This window comes from Calliphora vicina, chromosome 3, assembly GCF_958450345.1.
Source record: "Calliphora vicina chromosome 3, idCalVici1.1, whole genome shotgun sequence".
NCBI lineage: Eukaryota > Metazoa > Arthropoda > Insecta > Diptera > Calliphoridae > Calliphora > Calliphora vicina.
Genome location: NC_088782.1, coordinates 56,303,627 through 56,322,250, shown reverse-complemented (window position 1 = coordinate 56,322,250; position 18,624 = coordinate 56,303,627). Strand labels below are relative to the sequence as shown.

Here is an 18,624-nt window from a genome sequence, read left to right as displayed (position 1 = left end):
TCCAAAAATGGAAGACAGTACTGTTCCCTGACGAATCCAAATACAACTTAAAAAGTTCCGCTGGAATATGGAGAAAGACTGAATCCTAAGTATTGCAAGGAACAATTAAACATAGAGGAGGCAAGGTAATGGTCTGGGGTTGCTTTTCTGGTCAAGGATTTGGGCCAAATCATAAAATTTATGGGATTATGGATCGGTTCATGTACCGTGATATATTGAAAGATGTAATGTTGCCTTATGCCAGTGAAGAGATGCCACTTATAGGGAGCTTCCAACAGGATAACGATCCTAAGCACACCTCCAAAGTTTGTAAGACTTGGCTACAGAGCAATAAGATTCAAGTTCTTCATTGGCCTGGTCAATCTCCCGATCTCAATCCTATTGAGAAAAACGCCATAAAAACATAATATCTGCTATGCTAAGAGATGATCTTGTGCCATCAAAAACAAAGGATTTGCAACAAAAAATTAATTAAAAGTTTTTTTATAGTATGTATATCCTTGAAAGAGTGCGTTTTGTCCGTATCATTTTCTACCTTGAAATATTTTTTGATTTTAAGTTACCTATTATAGAAAGGTTAACTTTGGAAGTATTTATTTAATAAAAAATAAACATATTAACAAATGAAAATAGTACATAATAGATATTTAAATATCTATTGTTAGATATCCATATTGTCTATATTAATGACTAGTAATCCAGATAGTATACATAGGTCAAAAATATGTCAAAAATCGAGGTTCTCCTGGTTTTTTCCTCATATCCCAGCCATTTGTAGACCGATTTTGCTGATTTTAAATAGGACACTTCTCGAAAGCGTGTCTGACAGAATTATTGAAGATTTGGATCCCGAAGATATCTGGAGTCTTCAGAAAATTGATTTCTATAAGGATCCAGAATATATATACTTTATAGGTTCGGAATGACAAACTCATATATACCCTTCTCACGAAGGTGAAGGGTATAAAAAAAGAATTTGGGAATTTTAAAATAAAAATTAGTTTGAGAACAGCCATGACACACACCCAACCACCAAACTGTTTGCAAATTCAACAACCAACCCACTAGTAAAAACTGCAAATTAAAACAAAAAATTTAGTTTGAGAACAGCCAGGGCACACACCCAACCACCAAATTTTAGCTAATTCAACAACCACTCATGAAAACTGCAAATTTACACCAAAAAGGGACAGCGGTTGATTTGAGGATTGACATATCAACTGTCAAAGAATAAACATCATTTAGCTTTTCTTTGCATGTGTGTACATACGAACTCTCTACATAAAGACTCTACCGAAACTTATGGGAATTGTGCTATTTTTGGCACTATTACGTTTTGAATGGCACAGTCGTACTATTTTGGCACTTTTTTTATAAATTTAAAAATAAATCTAAAAAAATACATTTTATAAAACTAATTTTGTATGGAAATTTTGTTTTATAAACCTTTTTTGTATAATTAAAAATTGATTATGAATAAAGTTAACAAGTTTTCTTTGTTGAGCAATATTTTAAAAATAACGAAGGTTTACAAGTTTTTCCAATACAAACAAAATATTAAAAGCACTGTGGTCTAAAATGATTCAAATTTAATCATTAAATTAAGCATACTAAAAAATTTGATTATTGTTCAATAATCGGCTAAATATATATGTAAAAAGTATTAGATTTAGTTAGACATGTTAGATTTTCAGTAAAAATAACTGTTCGTCACAATATATACCCAACAAATAAAAGTTTGCTGCTACATCCCAATTCATTTTAAGAAGATTGAATGAAATTCTGTTAAAATAGAAATTGTTCATAAAAAATATTTAAAATTTTATTTCGTATAGATATTTTAATGTAAAAGCGGTCATAATTTCAAACGTGTAATTTATTCTCAGAAAAATTTGCTAAAGTTAACTTAAAGTAATTATTAAATTTCATTGTCTTTTAATCAAAAGACAATAAAAATATTTTAGAGCAGTTAAAATATAAGTTTTATTATCTTTAGTAAAATATAGAAAATCTAAAATTATCAATCCGACCAGATACTGTTTGAAAAAAATCATTATTTTCATCATGATCTATTCATTAATCATTATTATTAATTAAACTAAATTTAATCTCCAATTTTCAAGTAAAACACCCATCATTACAGTTTAGAAAATCTACGAAATATTGTTTAAAAAAACAATATGAGGGCATTCTAATCGGATTATGCAATTTGCAAATAAGTTTAATGTCAAATGACGCGATATATTTAAATTAAATTGCTATACCTTTTTAACAAATTGTATAAAGAATTGTTTAAAAATGGATCCAAATTCTATTTATTTTGTGAAAAGTAGTTTCTTTCTATTCAACCCATTTTGGCACAATTTCTACATAAATTTGGCACAATTGCTCAAATCCCATCACTGACCCAAACAGCTGAAATGTTTTAATGCAAAAAAACTGACAACTAATTTTGACAAGCCGCAGTTTTTTGTGTAAATTGTCATTTTTTCAGCCAGGTGTAGAACGTACCAGAATAAAACTCCTAAAATAAATATAACTAGGAGAAAATACTAAAATTCAGTTTAATAAAAGTGTAAAAAGAATATAGATAATTACGAATAAAATAAAAGTAAACAACAAAAATCAAATATATTGGGGTTTTCTAACAAAATTCTTATTAGTGGTCACACATTTTGATCAGACTTTTTTATTTTTTAATCTACAAATGTGAGTAAAGAGAGCAAAGGCATTTCGGCTAAAGCGGGATAGAAACATTGCAAATTTCCACAGAAACGAGACAGCGGTTGATTTCATGTTTGACATATCAGCTGTCAAAGAATAAACGTCATTTAGCTTTTTTTTGTATGTGTGTGTGTCTTCGTTTTGCTTGCCGTGTGAAGAAAAAAAAAAAAGAAATTGTGAAAAACTTTTTTTTTTGCAAACATTTTACTATTATACGGTTTGCAAAAATAGTTTGATGAAAAGTTTCCAGTGATTTAATTATAAAAGCAGCTAAATAAAAAACAAATACTTAAGAATTATCGATTTACAGATTGTATTATTTTTAACATTGATTGCAAATATTTTGGAAAATTATTCGATTGTTGGAAAAAGGGAAAAATTAAACTACAAAAATGCTTATAAATCTAAAAGTGAAAACTTTAGATGCTCAAACCCATGAGTTTAGCATCGATAATGAGGTTAGTAAAATGCAAATTTTCCTCCGTTCAAATCACGAAATTCGATCTTGTTTTTCTTAAATAACGGTTTTTGTCTTTAATTTTATTAAAACCATAGATTACGGTGCGTGAATTCAAGGATAAAGTTGCAGAAAAGACAAATATTGCTGCCGATCAGCAGCGTATTATTTATTGTGGACGTGTTATGGTCGATGACAAACAACTCAAGGAATATGGTAAATGCTTCAAATTTGTTTATTGTGAAATTATTTGAAGGAGTTTTAATAAAAAAAATATTTTTCCAGATGTTGATGGAAAAGTTGTTCATGTTGCCGAAAGACCACCGCCCTCTCAGCGTCTTCCAGCAACTGATTCATCTAGTTCTAATGCAAATCCACCGAATGAACGTCGGACTCGTGCCAGACCCGTTAACATGCGTAATTCGCCATTATTTCGTGCACTAGATGGTATGGTTGTGGGTACTATGGCTTTTCCCATGAATGCTAATGTAAGTTAATATTTATGTACATATGGTTGTTTTGAGAAGAACTTCATAGATACTCTTATAGTTAATGTTATAAATAAGAAACAAATTATATATTTTTTACAACATTCGATGATATTCCAGTAAATTATACACATATTTCCATTGCTTTGTTCTCATATTAGTCAGATATGAAGGTTTTAATCAGAATTTACATAAAAGCTGTGCTGACTAATTCGGACCAAAACCTGTAAATCTGTCAAGTGCAAGAACAGTAAAATAATTATTATTTAGTTTTTAAATAAATAAGTATAAAATTAGAAATGGTTCTATTAGCTCAGTAATTTGACCGCTCTTCAGTTCAGTTCAAATAATTCTTCTAGCTCATTAACTAAGTATGTGCAAAATTTATTTCTAAAACCTGTCAAAATGGGACCAATGATGCCAAAAATACGTTCCCGGAAATAAACAGGATTTGGATAACTTTTTGACATAATTTAGCAAAAATGATTGACAATTTAATTGAAATACACTTCGTTATTAAACATGTTTACATCTGGCTTATTGCTTTGATAATGCCTCATCAAACTGAGGAGGCATTGTTTTGCAAATATATCTAGTATATTTTGCCTTCTGGCGATAATGATGTTTTCAGGCAATTATAATGATTATCGAAAATCACTATTTGTATTTTGGCGTGAAGAATTTCGATGGATTTCAATCATATTTTTTAATGAATTTTCTTCTTGTATCATAATATATTTTCACCGTCTAAACAAAAATTGTATAGGATTTTTAAATAATACAAATCGTCACCTAAAATGCAAAAGGGCATATCATTTTATATTTTTGCGTCTGTTTTGACAACAAATCTGCGGTAATGAAATTCAAAACTTTGAATAATACCTTGTTCTAAAGGCTGGCAGATAGAAGTTGTATTTGAAGGTAATCAAAAAGCACTTCCTTCCAAAAAGCACCTTCCCTAGTCAGTTTAAATGCTGTACATTTCATATTTATAAAAGCTATTGCTCTATAGAATAGACTGCTTTTATCAGCATTGTACACATTTTCTGGTTTCAACTCGCGAAGGAATAATTGTTGTCTTTGTCTAAATTGGTTAACATCATCTTCAGACACTTCTGCTGCCAGACTTTTGATGCTACAAATGTTGTCATTTCCAATTATATGGCGATTTGTTTAACATTTTCTTGAAGAAGGGTCGCAGACATAGGAATGTTTTGTGATCAAATATGTAGTTGCTTCAGACTTTTCAAATGAATAATATTTGAAATCAAACCAAGCAAAAGCGATGCAAGATTTGCAAAATTAAACAAATTCCAAAAATTATGTTTAGTTTTAGGAAGATGTCCACATAACGGTGGGTCTTCAACCAAAATATATATAAAGTGTTTGTCTATGTCTATGTATAAGGGAGTGTCCTCCTATGGAAGGTTCATTCACATCAAAATTATTGTGTGGTGTTACGTTTTAGAGTTTTTGTCCATTAAAGGATATATAGAGTGTTCACTATGAGGAGTTTTCACTGTATATTAGGAGTTTTCACTGTAAACAATATTCGAACTTTAGTATTCGAATTAATTTTTTTATAATTTCAAATCTTCAAAAAATGTTGGTTTTAAAGTTCTAGTCGTATTAATCAGTTGAAATCGCCCTGCAACAAATACAACCAATACAGTATTTGTTAATTGTCAAATGACTGGCAATGTCATAATATATCAACAAGAAAAATATTAAAGTCCAATTTTTGGCATCGTATTTAAATATGAATTACATTTAAGTTCTATTTAAATACGAAAATGAGTTTTTCGCTGCTTTTTTAAATGATACTTATTTAAGTTTCATAAACTATTTAATATCGATGGCTTAATATAAAAAGGCCCTAACTCGTGTTTTTTTATGTCGTGATTTTTTTGGCTAATTATGATATATGATCGGACCATTTATCGAAATAAACGAAAATCTGGACTTACAAAAAAAAACACGAGTTAGGGCCTTTTTATATTAAGCCATCGATATATTGCTTGGGATATTGATATTGTTTAATAACCTTTTTTTCCTATTTGACAAAATGTATCAATTTATGTTTTGGTTGAACAGCTGTTTTGTGCAAAACTATCGATAAATTTTTGATATTTAGTTGTTCTACCACACTTCTAATTTAAAAAAGAAAAATTATATAGAACTGAAAAACTGTATTTAAATACCACTTAAATTTAAGTTAATACGTATTTATTGAATACACTACTTTCTGCATTTATTTACAAAATTATATAATTAAAACACAACAAAATTTTATTTTTTTTAAAATAAATTTCAAAACAAAATCAGCTGTGTACATAACTTCACCTTATAATTATTAATACACCTTGGAAAATTGATTTTAATAAAGTATTTTGTTACTGTGAGAAGTTATTTATATATATTAATTCCTTTAATTCATATAAGGAGCATAGGCCCTCAACAAATAATTTTAAATTGTTTCTGTTTGATGCTAGGTTTTTAATTTCCTTTCAGCTTTTTCGTGCTAGCGAAGCCTCTATGTCTGTCTTCGCCAAGTGTGGGCTGGACGTCCTCTCCTTCTGCTACCCTGCTGATTCCAGTCAATGGTATTGCGGGCTAAATCTCCGGGTGGTCTTCGTAATGCGTGGCCAATCCATCGCAATTTTCTTCTCAAATCTTCGGAATGTATTTGGCTTTGATGTGTGACTGTCCAGAGGTGTGTGTTCGATATTCTGTTGGGCCAGTAGATTTTAAGTATTTTTCTTAGGAATTTATTGGTGAAAACTTGCAAAGTGTTTACGTCTCTAACAGCCATATTCAACGTTTCACAGCCATGTAGGAGCACATAATTAACACACGAATTGAAAATTGTTATCTTACTGTGGGTGGAGATTGATTTCCACACTGTGTTTAGTTGCATTCACTTCGTCTTATTTACATTTATTCTGAGTCATGCCTTTGCAGCTTCTGTCTTTACCATTTGAAGGATTTGTACCATGTCAGAGTGTAATATGGGGTTAATGAATCATTAGAGTACTAGATATCGCCATTTTGTTCGGAAAAAAGTGGAACAATCGACGTTATCTAAGAGTCGGAAAAGTCGATTATCTAAAAAATTGATTTTTTTCGTTTTTGAGTTTTGTTGAACATTTTTTATAAATATAGTGGCATAAAATAGTCGAATTTTATAAGTAGCAAATGTCGAAATGTTTTGAAAGAGTCGAAAGTTAGTAACGTACTTTTTGTTTTAGCTATAGTACTTTTGAATGCGATTTTTGGCATTTACAGACGACAATACTTTGTATTAACATTTAAAATTTTTGAAAAACTTTAACCATTTTTTAATATATTGATTTATTTTATAGAAAATTGTAGGAACTGACAATATTTCGTAAAAGATATAAAATAATTTCATAAGACAGAGTCCTAAGAATTCAAATATATAAAATTTCCGAGGATTTAGTACACAATTCTTAACATATTTCTTATTAGGGTAAACAAAATTTAAATAGGATGACAAAACAATAAGGATTGGTTTTAATATTAGTATTTAAAGGTAAATATAAACACATTTCGTCAATTCACAAGGTTTCTTATCATGTCATAATGTCCTAATATTTTACAATGGTTTTTATTGCTTTTCCAGCAATAAAATAATTCTACTAACTACTACTACTAACCAACCAGCGGAGACCTGACCCGAATGCTTAAGTGTCGGTTAAGCCGAGCCTGCGAGTCGTGATATATCAGGACATTATGACAATATGACTGATAAGAGACCTTGTGAACTGACCAATTATGTAAATTAGAGACTAAAGTATGTAATGATTTTTATATAATAGGAATGAAATTAAAGTCAAAAAGTTAATTTATTGTTATTATTTATCCATTCATTGTATGTTATCAAGGCATATTTAAACATCTTGTATTTTATTAGTTTCATATTGTTTAGGTTCGAAATTAATTTAATTTAGGAACAATAAAAATGCTTAAACTACAGTATCAATAACATTTTTATCGTAAATATGCGCATTTTAATTAGTCGACGTTATCCCGAGTGCTCTGTATTCACATAATTTTAAAGAAGTTACCTAACCATATAGAATTATTATACATTGAGATGACACACTTCGTATTGACAAACAAAAATAATACAAATCATATATCTGATACAACAACAAAATACATTGACTAACATGTATTCATTCGGTTTTGCTCGGTGAGGTTATTGTGTAATTCGATTCAAATGAATTTCATATTTCCTTTTTAACGCTTATTATCATGATGGTTGTCAGTTAACTTATAAAAAATAAATTAATAAAAATATTTTTTTAAAATATCGGGATTTACAACAGATTTTTTTTTTTGAAAGTGGTTTGAATTTTTTTTTTTTGCTTCGAAAATGCCGAATTTTGTACCAATGGTAGTGCTCTGTATTTGGTGGGACCAAAACGGTCTATCTTTTACTAGCTGCTCAAATCTGGCCAGACTGTCACACCAAACGCAACTGATTCGATTGAATCGTGGAAGAAAAAACGCCCAGAATATGTGGCCAGACTTGAAACCGGTTACATGCTGAAATACCTGTTGAGAAGAGGTTGGGATGTTTTGCCTCACCCGTTAATAGTGCAGACCGTGCCCGTAGGACTACTATATGTTTCGATCGAGGCAAACGCTTTATCTGGGATACTCCTAACTTTGGAACAGAATATCCGATATTGGCTTGATTCTTTCTTGGCCGCAATACTTTGAGTATGTTTATATTGTACAAGGTCCACAGGGACCTTTAGGGAATTTTATATGAAAACGCATTTTTTAAACATTTTTTTGTTTTAAAAAATTTATATGAATGTTAGAAAAAAAATTTTCTTTTATATATAACATTATTAATTTTGTATGAGTTTTATATAAAAAAAGCCTAAAAAACTATTGTTGAAATTTCAGTACGCGAACCTTTTCACACGTTCCCGTACTACACATTGGTCGGATCGCTTTGATTTTTTTTAAACGATTCTAGATAAAATTTCCTTGGAATACATGTGGGGGGCGGGTATTCTTCCCATGGACCATCAAGGAGTAATTTCAGTTTGAAAACCCGCCGGAGGGTTAAAAAAAATACCGCATTTGTATGTCATACACCCAATATGATATAAATAAATGCTTTTCGATTTTTCTATGAAAATATTTAAAAACTTCTTGATTTTCTAGAATTTTAGTTTCCTAATTTTTAGTTTTTATTATTTTTTAGGCCAATGGCCAAGCTGCAGTCAATCCATTTGCAGCTTCATCGTCATTTTGCATGAATCGCATAACTGTGGCCCGTCACATGTTGGAATGTGCCAATAATATCGCCGCCTATTTAGAAGATCCAACCAGGGTAAATAAATTATAAAATCTAAATAATTAAATAACAAGTTATAGCTATTTGCTTAAACTTTTTAGGGTTTAAACAATCAATCGCTTGATATTTTGGCACGCGGTCGTTGGACCATGGAATCTACAGTTGTCGAAGTGGGCATTACATCGGACATACCACAAAGTCAGCAAATCGTTGAAATGGTACAAGGTGCTGTACAGGCCGCTTTGAGGCGGAGTGGCAATACTAATGTTACTTTAGTGCAATTGCCTACCGTTTACAGTACAAACGAAAACGAGGCAAACAGTGCTGCTGCTGCAGCTCTTACTGCTGCTGCTGGAGCTTCGGCTTCGGCTACGGATGCTGAAGCTGAAACTACTGCAGCAGCTGAAGTCGATAATGCATCTACAGCTGCGGCCGCAGTTGTAATTGAAGATGTTATCGATGAGGATGAAGACACTCCAACCAATGAACCGAGTGATAACAATTCAGCCACAGCATCTCCAAGTGTAGCTGCTACAGCGGCTATTGATAACAATGATAATGCTGCTGCCGCCAGCAACACTGAAGACGGTAATGACAATTCTAGACGTCGTACTGGCACACCCGTGTTGGCTGGTGTTATTGAACAAATGCGCAATGTTCAAAATCGTCTTAATCCATTCATAGAACAATACTATGATTTATTACAAAATGAACCAAGCTTTGAGGAAGATGTAAGTTCAACTCGATAGCCATATTTACAGAATTTTTAACAAAACTTTTAATAATTCTATTTTATCTACCTACCTAAATGCAGGACACCACAGGTCGCGAAAATGCCCAACGTTTGTTCGATCGTGTATCTGAAGCATTCCATTACATGTCACATGCTCAGCATGCCATTTCAGATTTAATGTTGGATGTTTCACAGGGCGCACCCAGATATTTAACTTGTCGTCCGATTTTAGTTGAACAAAGCGGTTATGTTAGCTCAAATAATTTCCTAACACCTGCTATGATACCAGCAGGCTTACGCCAACAGCAAACGCGTAACACAACGAATGGAAATGGAAATGCAGCTGCGGCGGCAGCAACTATAGCTGCATCTACTGCATCTACTACCACCACTAACACCAGCAATAACGCTGCAGCTCGTAGTGATTCTATATCTGGTTCTTCGACTTCCTCTGGTGATGCTAACAACTCCACAGTTGATGATCCCATTGATGATCCCGTCGTTTGGCAACCCGCAATTAATTCGGTGCAATTCGGTACTCCACCTGCAAATGATAACACAAATACAAATGCTTCTAATAACAATGCCACCGCCGCCGCTGCTGGCAGGGGTAAGTTGAATTTCTAATTGTTATCTTACATTTTATTTTGAACAAGTAGTTGTAATTTTGTTTGTATGTACAATGATTTGCTGACCCATCAAATAGTCCCAGCTCAAGGAGGTGGTGGTACCCTTGAAATTATACTACAACCTAGCCGTGCCATGTATTTAGAGCGTATGTTCTATTTGTGTTATTGGTTTTTTGATTTGTTTCGTTGTTTTTTATTTATCTTTAATAACAAATCAAAAAGCAGGAATTAAACATTTGCTTTCTAACACATTTAAAAATTGGCAAAATAAAAACAAACATGGATGTTCTAATAACCACTACCTTAATTAACATTTACATATATATACAGTTGCAATCACAATAATACATTGGGCCTGCTAAATTGGTTGCCAAATTGGTTTGAGTCTTTAATTTCTCTTAAATTTTTCTATTTATTTGCCAACACACTCAGGCAATTACACGTTATCTTCATATTCTTAATAAATGAGTCACTGTTTTAATAAGAAATTGTGAAATTTAATGAAACCAAAGACAGTAACGTTAAATTAGATTAACTAATCTGATTAATAATTGGCAAAATAATAATAATAATATTTAATAATAATCCCCATCGCGAATCAATATTTTACATGAAATATGTTCCCTTTTCCCATTTCCCGTTCATCAACTTTGTTCATGTAAAAAAATTCCCCATGTTGTGAAATTTTTAGACGGAATTTTGTAAACAATAGGCAGCTGTTACGAACAAAATCAACTATTGTGAATGAAAAGTTCATGGGAATATCACGATAGCAATTTTCCCTTCAAGGGAAATGAATATTTCATGGAAATTAAATTTCACATGCTATTGCCGATAGGGGTGAATATTTCACATGAAACTATTTTCCAGGTTGTTCATATTTTAGATGGAATTTAAACAGCTGTTGCGAACAAAAATCAACTATTGTGAATGAACAGTTCATTGGAATGATACTAATTTTCCATTCGAGGGAAATTGATATTTTATGGGTTGTTATGTAAAGAATACTCAAAGCCTCATTTTATTGATTTGGCGTAATTCCAAGTATCACCTCATAAGGAAAAACTATTCTACAAATATTCTGTTTATTTTGTTGTAACTTTTTACACTCTAAATTAAGATCAAAGCTATTTACATGAAGTTTGGAGGTTCACAATAATAGTTCTTTAAATATTCGATTAAAAATGTTACATACGTTTGATTTCTGTTGAATGCCCATTATTCGCATACCGCCCATTTTTAGCCCAACTACTTACAATGATAGTGAAGTAATTCATGCAAAGTTTGAAGACTCTCACAATAATAATTCTTCAGATATTCGAAAATAACAATTTACTTTGGATATTCCACGCGCATAACTCAGATCCAACACATTTACAAAATAGCTCATGCAAAGTCATGAGAATCACACTATTTTGATTTTTTTTCAGATATTTAATAATAGCTATTTACTTTTTATGGAACAGGCCACGCCCATAGTTCCGATCACCCCTCAACAGTGGATTCTGTTCCGCAGATATTTGATAATAAATAATTGATGTGTGATAGGGAAGTTTGATAGAGAAGTTTGAAGACACTCACAATAATAATTCTACAGATATTCGAAAATAACAATTTACTTTATATGGAAGAGGCCACGCCCATAGTTTCGATTACCCCTCAACAGTACAAAGCTAATAATGAATATTAGCTTTGTATAGTAGGGGCGTTATACTTTGGTAGGGGGCATTCCATTGTTCCTATTCCTCCAATTTTTTAATTATTTACTATTGGGTGCAATATAAATTTATTCAAAGTATTGGCCATTGGTAGCTATGACCTTTTCACATCTTTCTTGCAACATATGGATTCTGCGCCAAAAGAACTGCTCATCTTTTGAGGCCAAAAACGAATCAAGCCAATTTCGGATACAATATTCTGAAGTGAAGCGTATCCCAGAGAGAGCGCTCTACATCGGTCGAAACAAATAGTAGTCGGACGGGGCACGGTCTGGACTATAAAGCGGGTGAGGCAGAACTTCCCCACCGAGCGTTGTCTTGAAGGAGTATTACGCTTTCAAGTTTGGCGGCATAGTCTGAGAGTTTTTCTTCCAATGCTCACTTCAAAAGAATCCGTTGCTTTCTGTACAGCTTCCATGTGATGGGCTGATCAGATTTCAGCAGGTCTTAATATATATAGAACGCTTTTGTTCACACCAAATACAGAGAATTACCTTAGCGCCATGGATATTTGGCATTGGTGTCGATTCGACTGGTTGCCCAAGCTTCACATACGATCTCTTACGCTTCGGGTTATCGTAATGGATCCATTTATCATCGCAAGTAATGATTCGGTGCAAAAATGATTTTCTTTTATAGCGTTCAAGCATAATTTCGGACATGCAAAATCGTCTTTCAAGGCATCTCGGCTTCAGTTTGTATGGTACCCAATTTTTTGGGTTGGTACCCAATGATTTTGCAAGCTATTGTATTGAATAATTGTATAATTCATGGTCTTCAAACTTTTTTGGTTGGCCTGGGCGGGCGATCTTTGTCTTCCGTGTCAAAATCACCACTTCTGAATCGCACACACCATCGCTCACACGTTGAAAAACTTTCACGATATGCTTTGGTGATCAAACGATGTGCTTCAGCTGCACTTTTTTTAAAATAAAGAAGTAAAGCAAAACTTCCCGCATATGACATTTCGTTTTTACAAAATTCCACATTTTTTAAGCAAAACTATGGTGGTGTAGGGTATAAAAAAAACATTGTTGTTTACACTATAGTATTCAATTACTAAGTGAGAATAAATGTCAGATATTAACCCTTCAAAATGACATAAGTTATTAAAAACAAAAAACTGCATTCAAAAGATATGCCATCTATTGTAACTTAATGGGGGAGGCCATACCACTAAACCGATTTTCAACCAAACAAAATTTTTGTTAAATCTAAAAATATCTGGGTATAAAAATGGCAAAAATCGAGAAATTTCCACAGATTTGTCTGTGATTTAAAAATCACTTGTATGGCATTTGAAAACCGAACATCTGATAAATACGAAGAAGGTCTTTTATATTATTCTATAACAAATAAATGTCTAATCCCCATTATCACAATATATAATAATGTTTTAACCTAAAGTTATTATGACATTTTTTTTTCGGATTCGGGCAAAATTTTGCTGGTCGAAACCTAGAAATTATATACAAAAAACTTATTGATTTTTATTTTTCTCATGTCTGGTAAATAATCGTATTATTATACTCGTAGTAGTATTATTTTAATTGCAACTGTATATTCACTCATTGTCAAAAATAATTTTACTAAAAAGCACTTTGCTTTATCGATTTCATTCATCATTTAAATTAAGAATGATCTCCATAGAACACATAGTAAATACGTGTGCTTCAATTTAACAAAAAGCCCGAAGAGAATGCCTCCTTAAACTCTTTTCTATATGGGCGGCATCGTTTTGCCTTGTGTTTTGGAAGAGAATATTTCTTAAAATAATTCGATTGAATAATCAGAGAATTAGTTTTTTTTTTCCTAAAAAATGCCACCGATTTCATTAAAAAAAAACATAAACCAAATTTAACTTTTCTTAAAGTTACTAAAACCAAAAATGTTATATAAAATTGTGATGAGCAAATTATGTTAAAGAAGTTTAATTAAAATTATTGTTTGTACTTACTTTTGATGAATATTTAAACACAGGCAATTTCCAACGTCAAGTCGCACGTTTATTGCAAGATGTAGTCAGTGCAGCTCCATTCGATACTGAATTTCATGTTCACATCAATACTCCAAATATTGTGTCAATTGATGTGCCCATTGGTGTTAGCGGTAGTAGTAGTGGTGGTGGTGGTACTCAAGCCTCTCAAACAGCCAATTCAACTTTGAATAATAATGATAACAATGCAACAACAACCACTTCAACAGCAACAGCAACAACTACAACAAATGATAATACAAACACTAATACTACAACAAATTCATCCTCCTCTTCAACAGCAAATCCTGCACGTGTAACTACAGCCACTTTGCCAACCACATCAACCCAAACACGTTCAACATCACGTCCCCAAGTACACTTTGGTAACATACCGGTACTGGGCATGCCAACTGGTTGGAATGGTCGTGTCCTACCCAGCAATAATGTGTCATCGTTCGATAGGTTCTTACCCTGTAACAGCCATCATATACGCGAGCCTGAAACGGCTAGCAATGCCGCTAATGACAATGGTTCCAATAATGCCGCTGCTGCACCTGGTCCAGCAAACCGCAGTAATCCAGCTATGGGTAAGTTACTAATTTGAGTTCATTCAAGTAGTTTGTTGGCTTTTATATGTGTCCTGCAAAAGCACATTTATTGTGGTGATGGTATCTCATGCTTAAACTCCCAAAATCAAGAAAGAAAACAAAAATTCATTAATTAAGTTCATCTCAATGGAAGATACATATTATGCAAACGAAATTCAATTAGGCGCTAACCTCTGTTGAGCATTTGATTCCATAACCATTATGATCCCATCCACATATCATACCCCTCCCTCATACTTATTTGTATATTGTGAAAAACAAAACTGTTCTAATATATTAGCAAATATTGTTACACGACGTCCATTATTGCGCACTATGAATGATATTTATCAACGGATGCGTCCGCCTTCATCTCGTATAGTAGGTTCAACAATGACAAGTACACCACGATCGGCAGCAAATAACTCTGCATCAGCTTCAGCTTCTGCTGCTGCATCTGCCACAGCATCGGTACGTCCACCTATATTGCCGCCCTTCATGGTGATGCGCGATTTGTGGGCTGGCTTTGGTGGAGCTGCTGCCTCGTCTGGAAATGCATCATCTTCGGCAACAGGCGCTGCGGGAACCGGCTCAAATCAGGATACCCAAAGGCTCAACATACACTCCCAACTGATGAACTGTTTAAACAATCACATTTTCGAAGGCCAACCCATTAACGATGACACCATACCTCCGGCCATAAATCGTGCAATACAATGGTTTGGTGAGTCCTTATTGTATTTGCCGCAATACGAGAAGCCCGAATACGATTCAAGGGATTCACTCTTCAATATTTTGAGAAGTACTTTGCCTGCAGTTATTGAACTCTTTAAGAGAAATCCCGTCAATTTAAAGGACTTTGAACAGAAACTTAAGCAAATTTGTGAACAATTTCGCAAACGTTTGTACAGTGTTTTATATATTTGTATTGGGCGGGCAAATGCTGAAATATTCTGGGTACAATTAATGCGTTTATTGTGTAATTCCATTCAAACTAGTAAGTACTTGCTAATCAAAATAGTACCATACATTTACTTAGAGTAAGAATATTTCTAAATGTATTACATATAATACAGATTTACAAGGTGATGTTGTCGAATTCTTAGCCCTTTATTTAACCCCGGCCATACCCAGTGCTACCGATGAAGCCGATGCTCAACAATTTATTGTGCAACGCAATGCTGCAGCAGACATTGCCAACAATGTGCAAATGGTAGGCGGCCGCAAGCAAATTTTTATTTAAAATCAAATTAATAAAACACTAAAATATGTTAGACATTTGTCTCACCGCCCGCTTACTTTCATTCTCAGCCAATGGATACAGATGTTGAAATGTCTGAAGCTGCTACCACATCACAGCCAGAAGTTGATGATGAACCGCTGCCCTCAGTTGTGTCTGGCTCTGCAACTTGGCATCGTCATTTCCCCAACGATTGGCTACCAATTATAACTCGTGATATGCAAAGGCAAACAGATGTAAGTAGTATTTTTTGTTTGTTTGTTTGTTTGTATGGTTGTTTTTAATTAAGAAACTTTATCGATCTCTTTTATGAGTTTACGTCTTGGAGGGCAGTGTGTCATTTGAGACCCTGTACCCGATCTTGCTCTTAAATTAAGTTAGATGTTCCAAACACAAATGTCAGCGAAATTCGATAAAATTAACAAATGAGAAACATATTTTGGGGATTGTCTATCAAAAACACTACCAGAATATTAGTTTTATGTTCCATTACCACACTTTCTTATACTCATTGCATGGAGTATTTACAACACTCTCTCAGTGACGATGTTAAACTATAAAGAACCAAACTAAATAGGGTTCTGCTACCGAAATGAATTTTAAATACATATATGGGAGATTTCAAGTCAAGTAAACAAACCAACTTTTGAAATCGATACAAAGGTTAGTCCCATTCGCTGCAAACTGAGCAACATACTAGTTTTCATTAAGGGAATAAGGTGGCCATTTAAGGGACGTTCTACGGCGATTCCAAATCCGTAAAAAGATCTCTCTTTCTTTCTCTTTTTAACAGGTGAAGGGAATCACAATGGACCTCAAGGTCTCCGAGTGGAAGTGCACATAGTGTGCACCTCTTCCTATCCTAACCTAACTCAAGATACATATAAAATTTTTTTTTCCAAAATCAAAAACTTTATTGACTTTCTTTTCCAAAAGAATGCGTAGGTCTATTCCTTTCTGGGATGCGAGTGGGATATATATAAAATTTAATGTTTTGTAACTCAAGACATACAATTTTTGAGTTACAACAGGACAATCATATCATATTGTCATAGAATACCATGTGAATCGACCAAATATATATCTTTATAAGCACAATATTTTCAATTTACATTTGTAGTTGCAGTTCTACTTAAGTTGTACAATTTAATTTAAATTTCTACAATATTCTGAAAGTGAATTCTGTTTTGTTTTACAAAAAATATAGAATATTTCTATACCATTTTTTATTGGTACTCCAACCAAAACGGTTTATGATTCCAAATTTTTGTTGACATCATTTCGCCAACTCTTTCAGAATCCTCCCGATCAACCACCCTTTTCGGATGCTTACATATCAGGTATGTCGTCGAAACGAAGAAAGCTGGTACAAAATTCGAAACCACCAACAGAAATTGGTGCCCTCATAGCTGACAGTGTTAGAAAAGCCATACAAAATCCCGGACTTGGTACATCAGCAGCCTCCAATCAAACACACACACCCGAAGACGTATCCCGAGCAATTGCTAGTGATGCAGCAGTGCAATCATCATGTATAGATGCCGTACGCACGAATGTACGAGAACGCCTTAAGAAGGATCCCGACTTTGAAGCCGACAAGTTTCCCAAATCTAACAAGTTTATAAAAAAATAAGAATAAGAAAAAAAATACTAACACTCCTACACACACCCACACCCACACATACACATCTCCATGTAAATGGAAATTTTTCAACAGACTCTAAAGGCACCTGCGCTTTTATTTAAAAACTGAATACGTACGAATGAGAAACAAAAGTGTTGCACTACAAATGATTAATGTTAAATGAGAAAACCCAATAAAACTAATAACAAGGTGTCTTTATATTCTTTCTTAAATCTAGGGGCTAATATAAGGTATACTACTGATTAAAAATAAAAACAAAAAAAAATTATTTGTGTTATATATTTAAAAAATGCTAACAATGAGAAAATAAAAATCAAGTTTTTTAAATTTTTATTATTTATCCTTATTTTGACTTTCTTTTTTTTTTGTCTCTTCTTAAACACTACAAAATAGTGTATTATGTTGATATTTATTTAAATAGAAAAAAAAGAACAACTAATAGTTTGCAACTTTTATAACAATGACGAAAACTTTGTTAAGTCAGTCTTTGTGCATTTTTTGTGTTTCTATTGGTTTTTAAAATATTAAAAAATGAAAAAAAAATAAATAAAACTATTATTAACAAAATAATGTATATTCAATTTAATTATATATACATACATACATACATAAATACATATTTGCATATTTACTACATCAATACTACATATATGTTTTTAAGAACAATTATAAATACATAAATAATGCTTGTCACAAGCATGTCATATTTTAGAATAAAATAACATAAACCCTATTTAACAATATATAAATTACGCATAAAAATCATCATCAACAACAATCGCCAAAACATAAATACATACAAAATACGATTACTAACGTACATAACTTTCCATAATAATAATAATAAAAATACATTATTGTATCACACCAAACCAGAAGCCAGACAAACGGACAGTTAAGATATACATGCAGAAATAAGCATAAACTGATCTGTAACAAATTGAATTGAATGCTACTAGTAAATTTTCTGAAAAACAAATGATAAAAAACAAATATAGAAACAAAGAAAATTTATAATAATTAACATTATAAACACAATATATCACTTTTATGTATAGTGGACTTAAAATAATTTAAGGTAATTAAA

General features: G+C 32.5%; 1 protein-coding gene across 5 annotated transcripts; it reads left to right on the top strand.

Moving 5' to 3' along the window:
* The first annotated feature begins 2,837 nt into the window (after positions 1-2,837).
* On the top strand, positions 2,838-17,883 carry LOC135955959 (large proline-rich protein bag6). Of its 5 annotated transcripts, none has more exons than XM_065506397.1 (12): positions 2,838-3,182; positions 3,280-3,397; positions 3,467-3,669; positions 8,915-9,043; positions 9,109-9,738; positions 9,822-10,350; positions 10,447-10,515; positions 14,068-14,652; positions 15,035-15,649; positions 15,729-15,865; positions 15,928-16,128; positions 17,190-17,883. In XM_065506397.1, the coding sequence occupies exons 1-12, from the start codon at positions 3,117-3,119 to the stop codon at positions 17,523-17,525; spliced, it is 3,618 nt and encodes a 1,205-aa protein (XP_065362469.1). In that variant the 5' UTR covers positions 2,838-3,116; the 3' UTR covers positions 17,526-17,883. The 5 variants fall into 5 exon arrangements, with proteins under 5 accessions (XP_065362469.1, XP_065362466.1, XP_065362467.1 ...); XM_065506394.1 differs by having other exon boundaries at positions 14,954-15,649; XM_065506395.1 differs by having other exon boundaries at positions 2,840-3,182; positions 14,954-15,649; positions 15,964-16,128.
* Positions 17,884-18,624: the final 741 nt, after the last annotated feature.

Coding starts and splice junctions, on each gene's coding strand:
- LOC135955959 (XM_065506394.1), top strand. CDS start 3,117: ATGCTTATAAATCTAAAAGTGAAAACTTTAGATGCTCAAACCCATGAG. Junction 14,653..14,953: donor CCGCAGTAATCCAGCTATGG/GTAAGTTACTAA, acceptor CTAATATATTAG/CAAATATTGTTACACGACGT. Junction 16,129..17,189: donor ATATGCAAAGGCAAACAGAT/GTAAGTAGTATT, acceptor CAACTCTTTCAG/AATCCTCCCGATCAACCACC.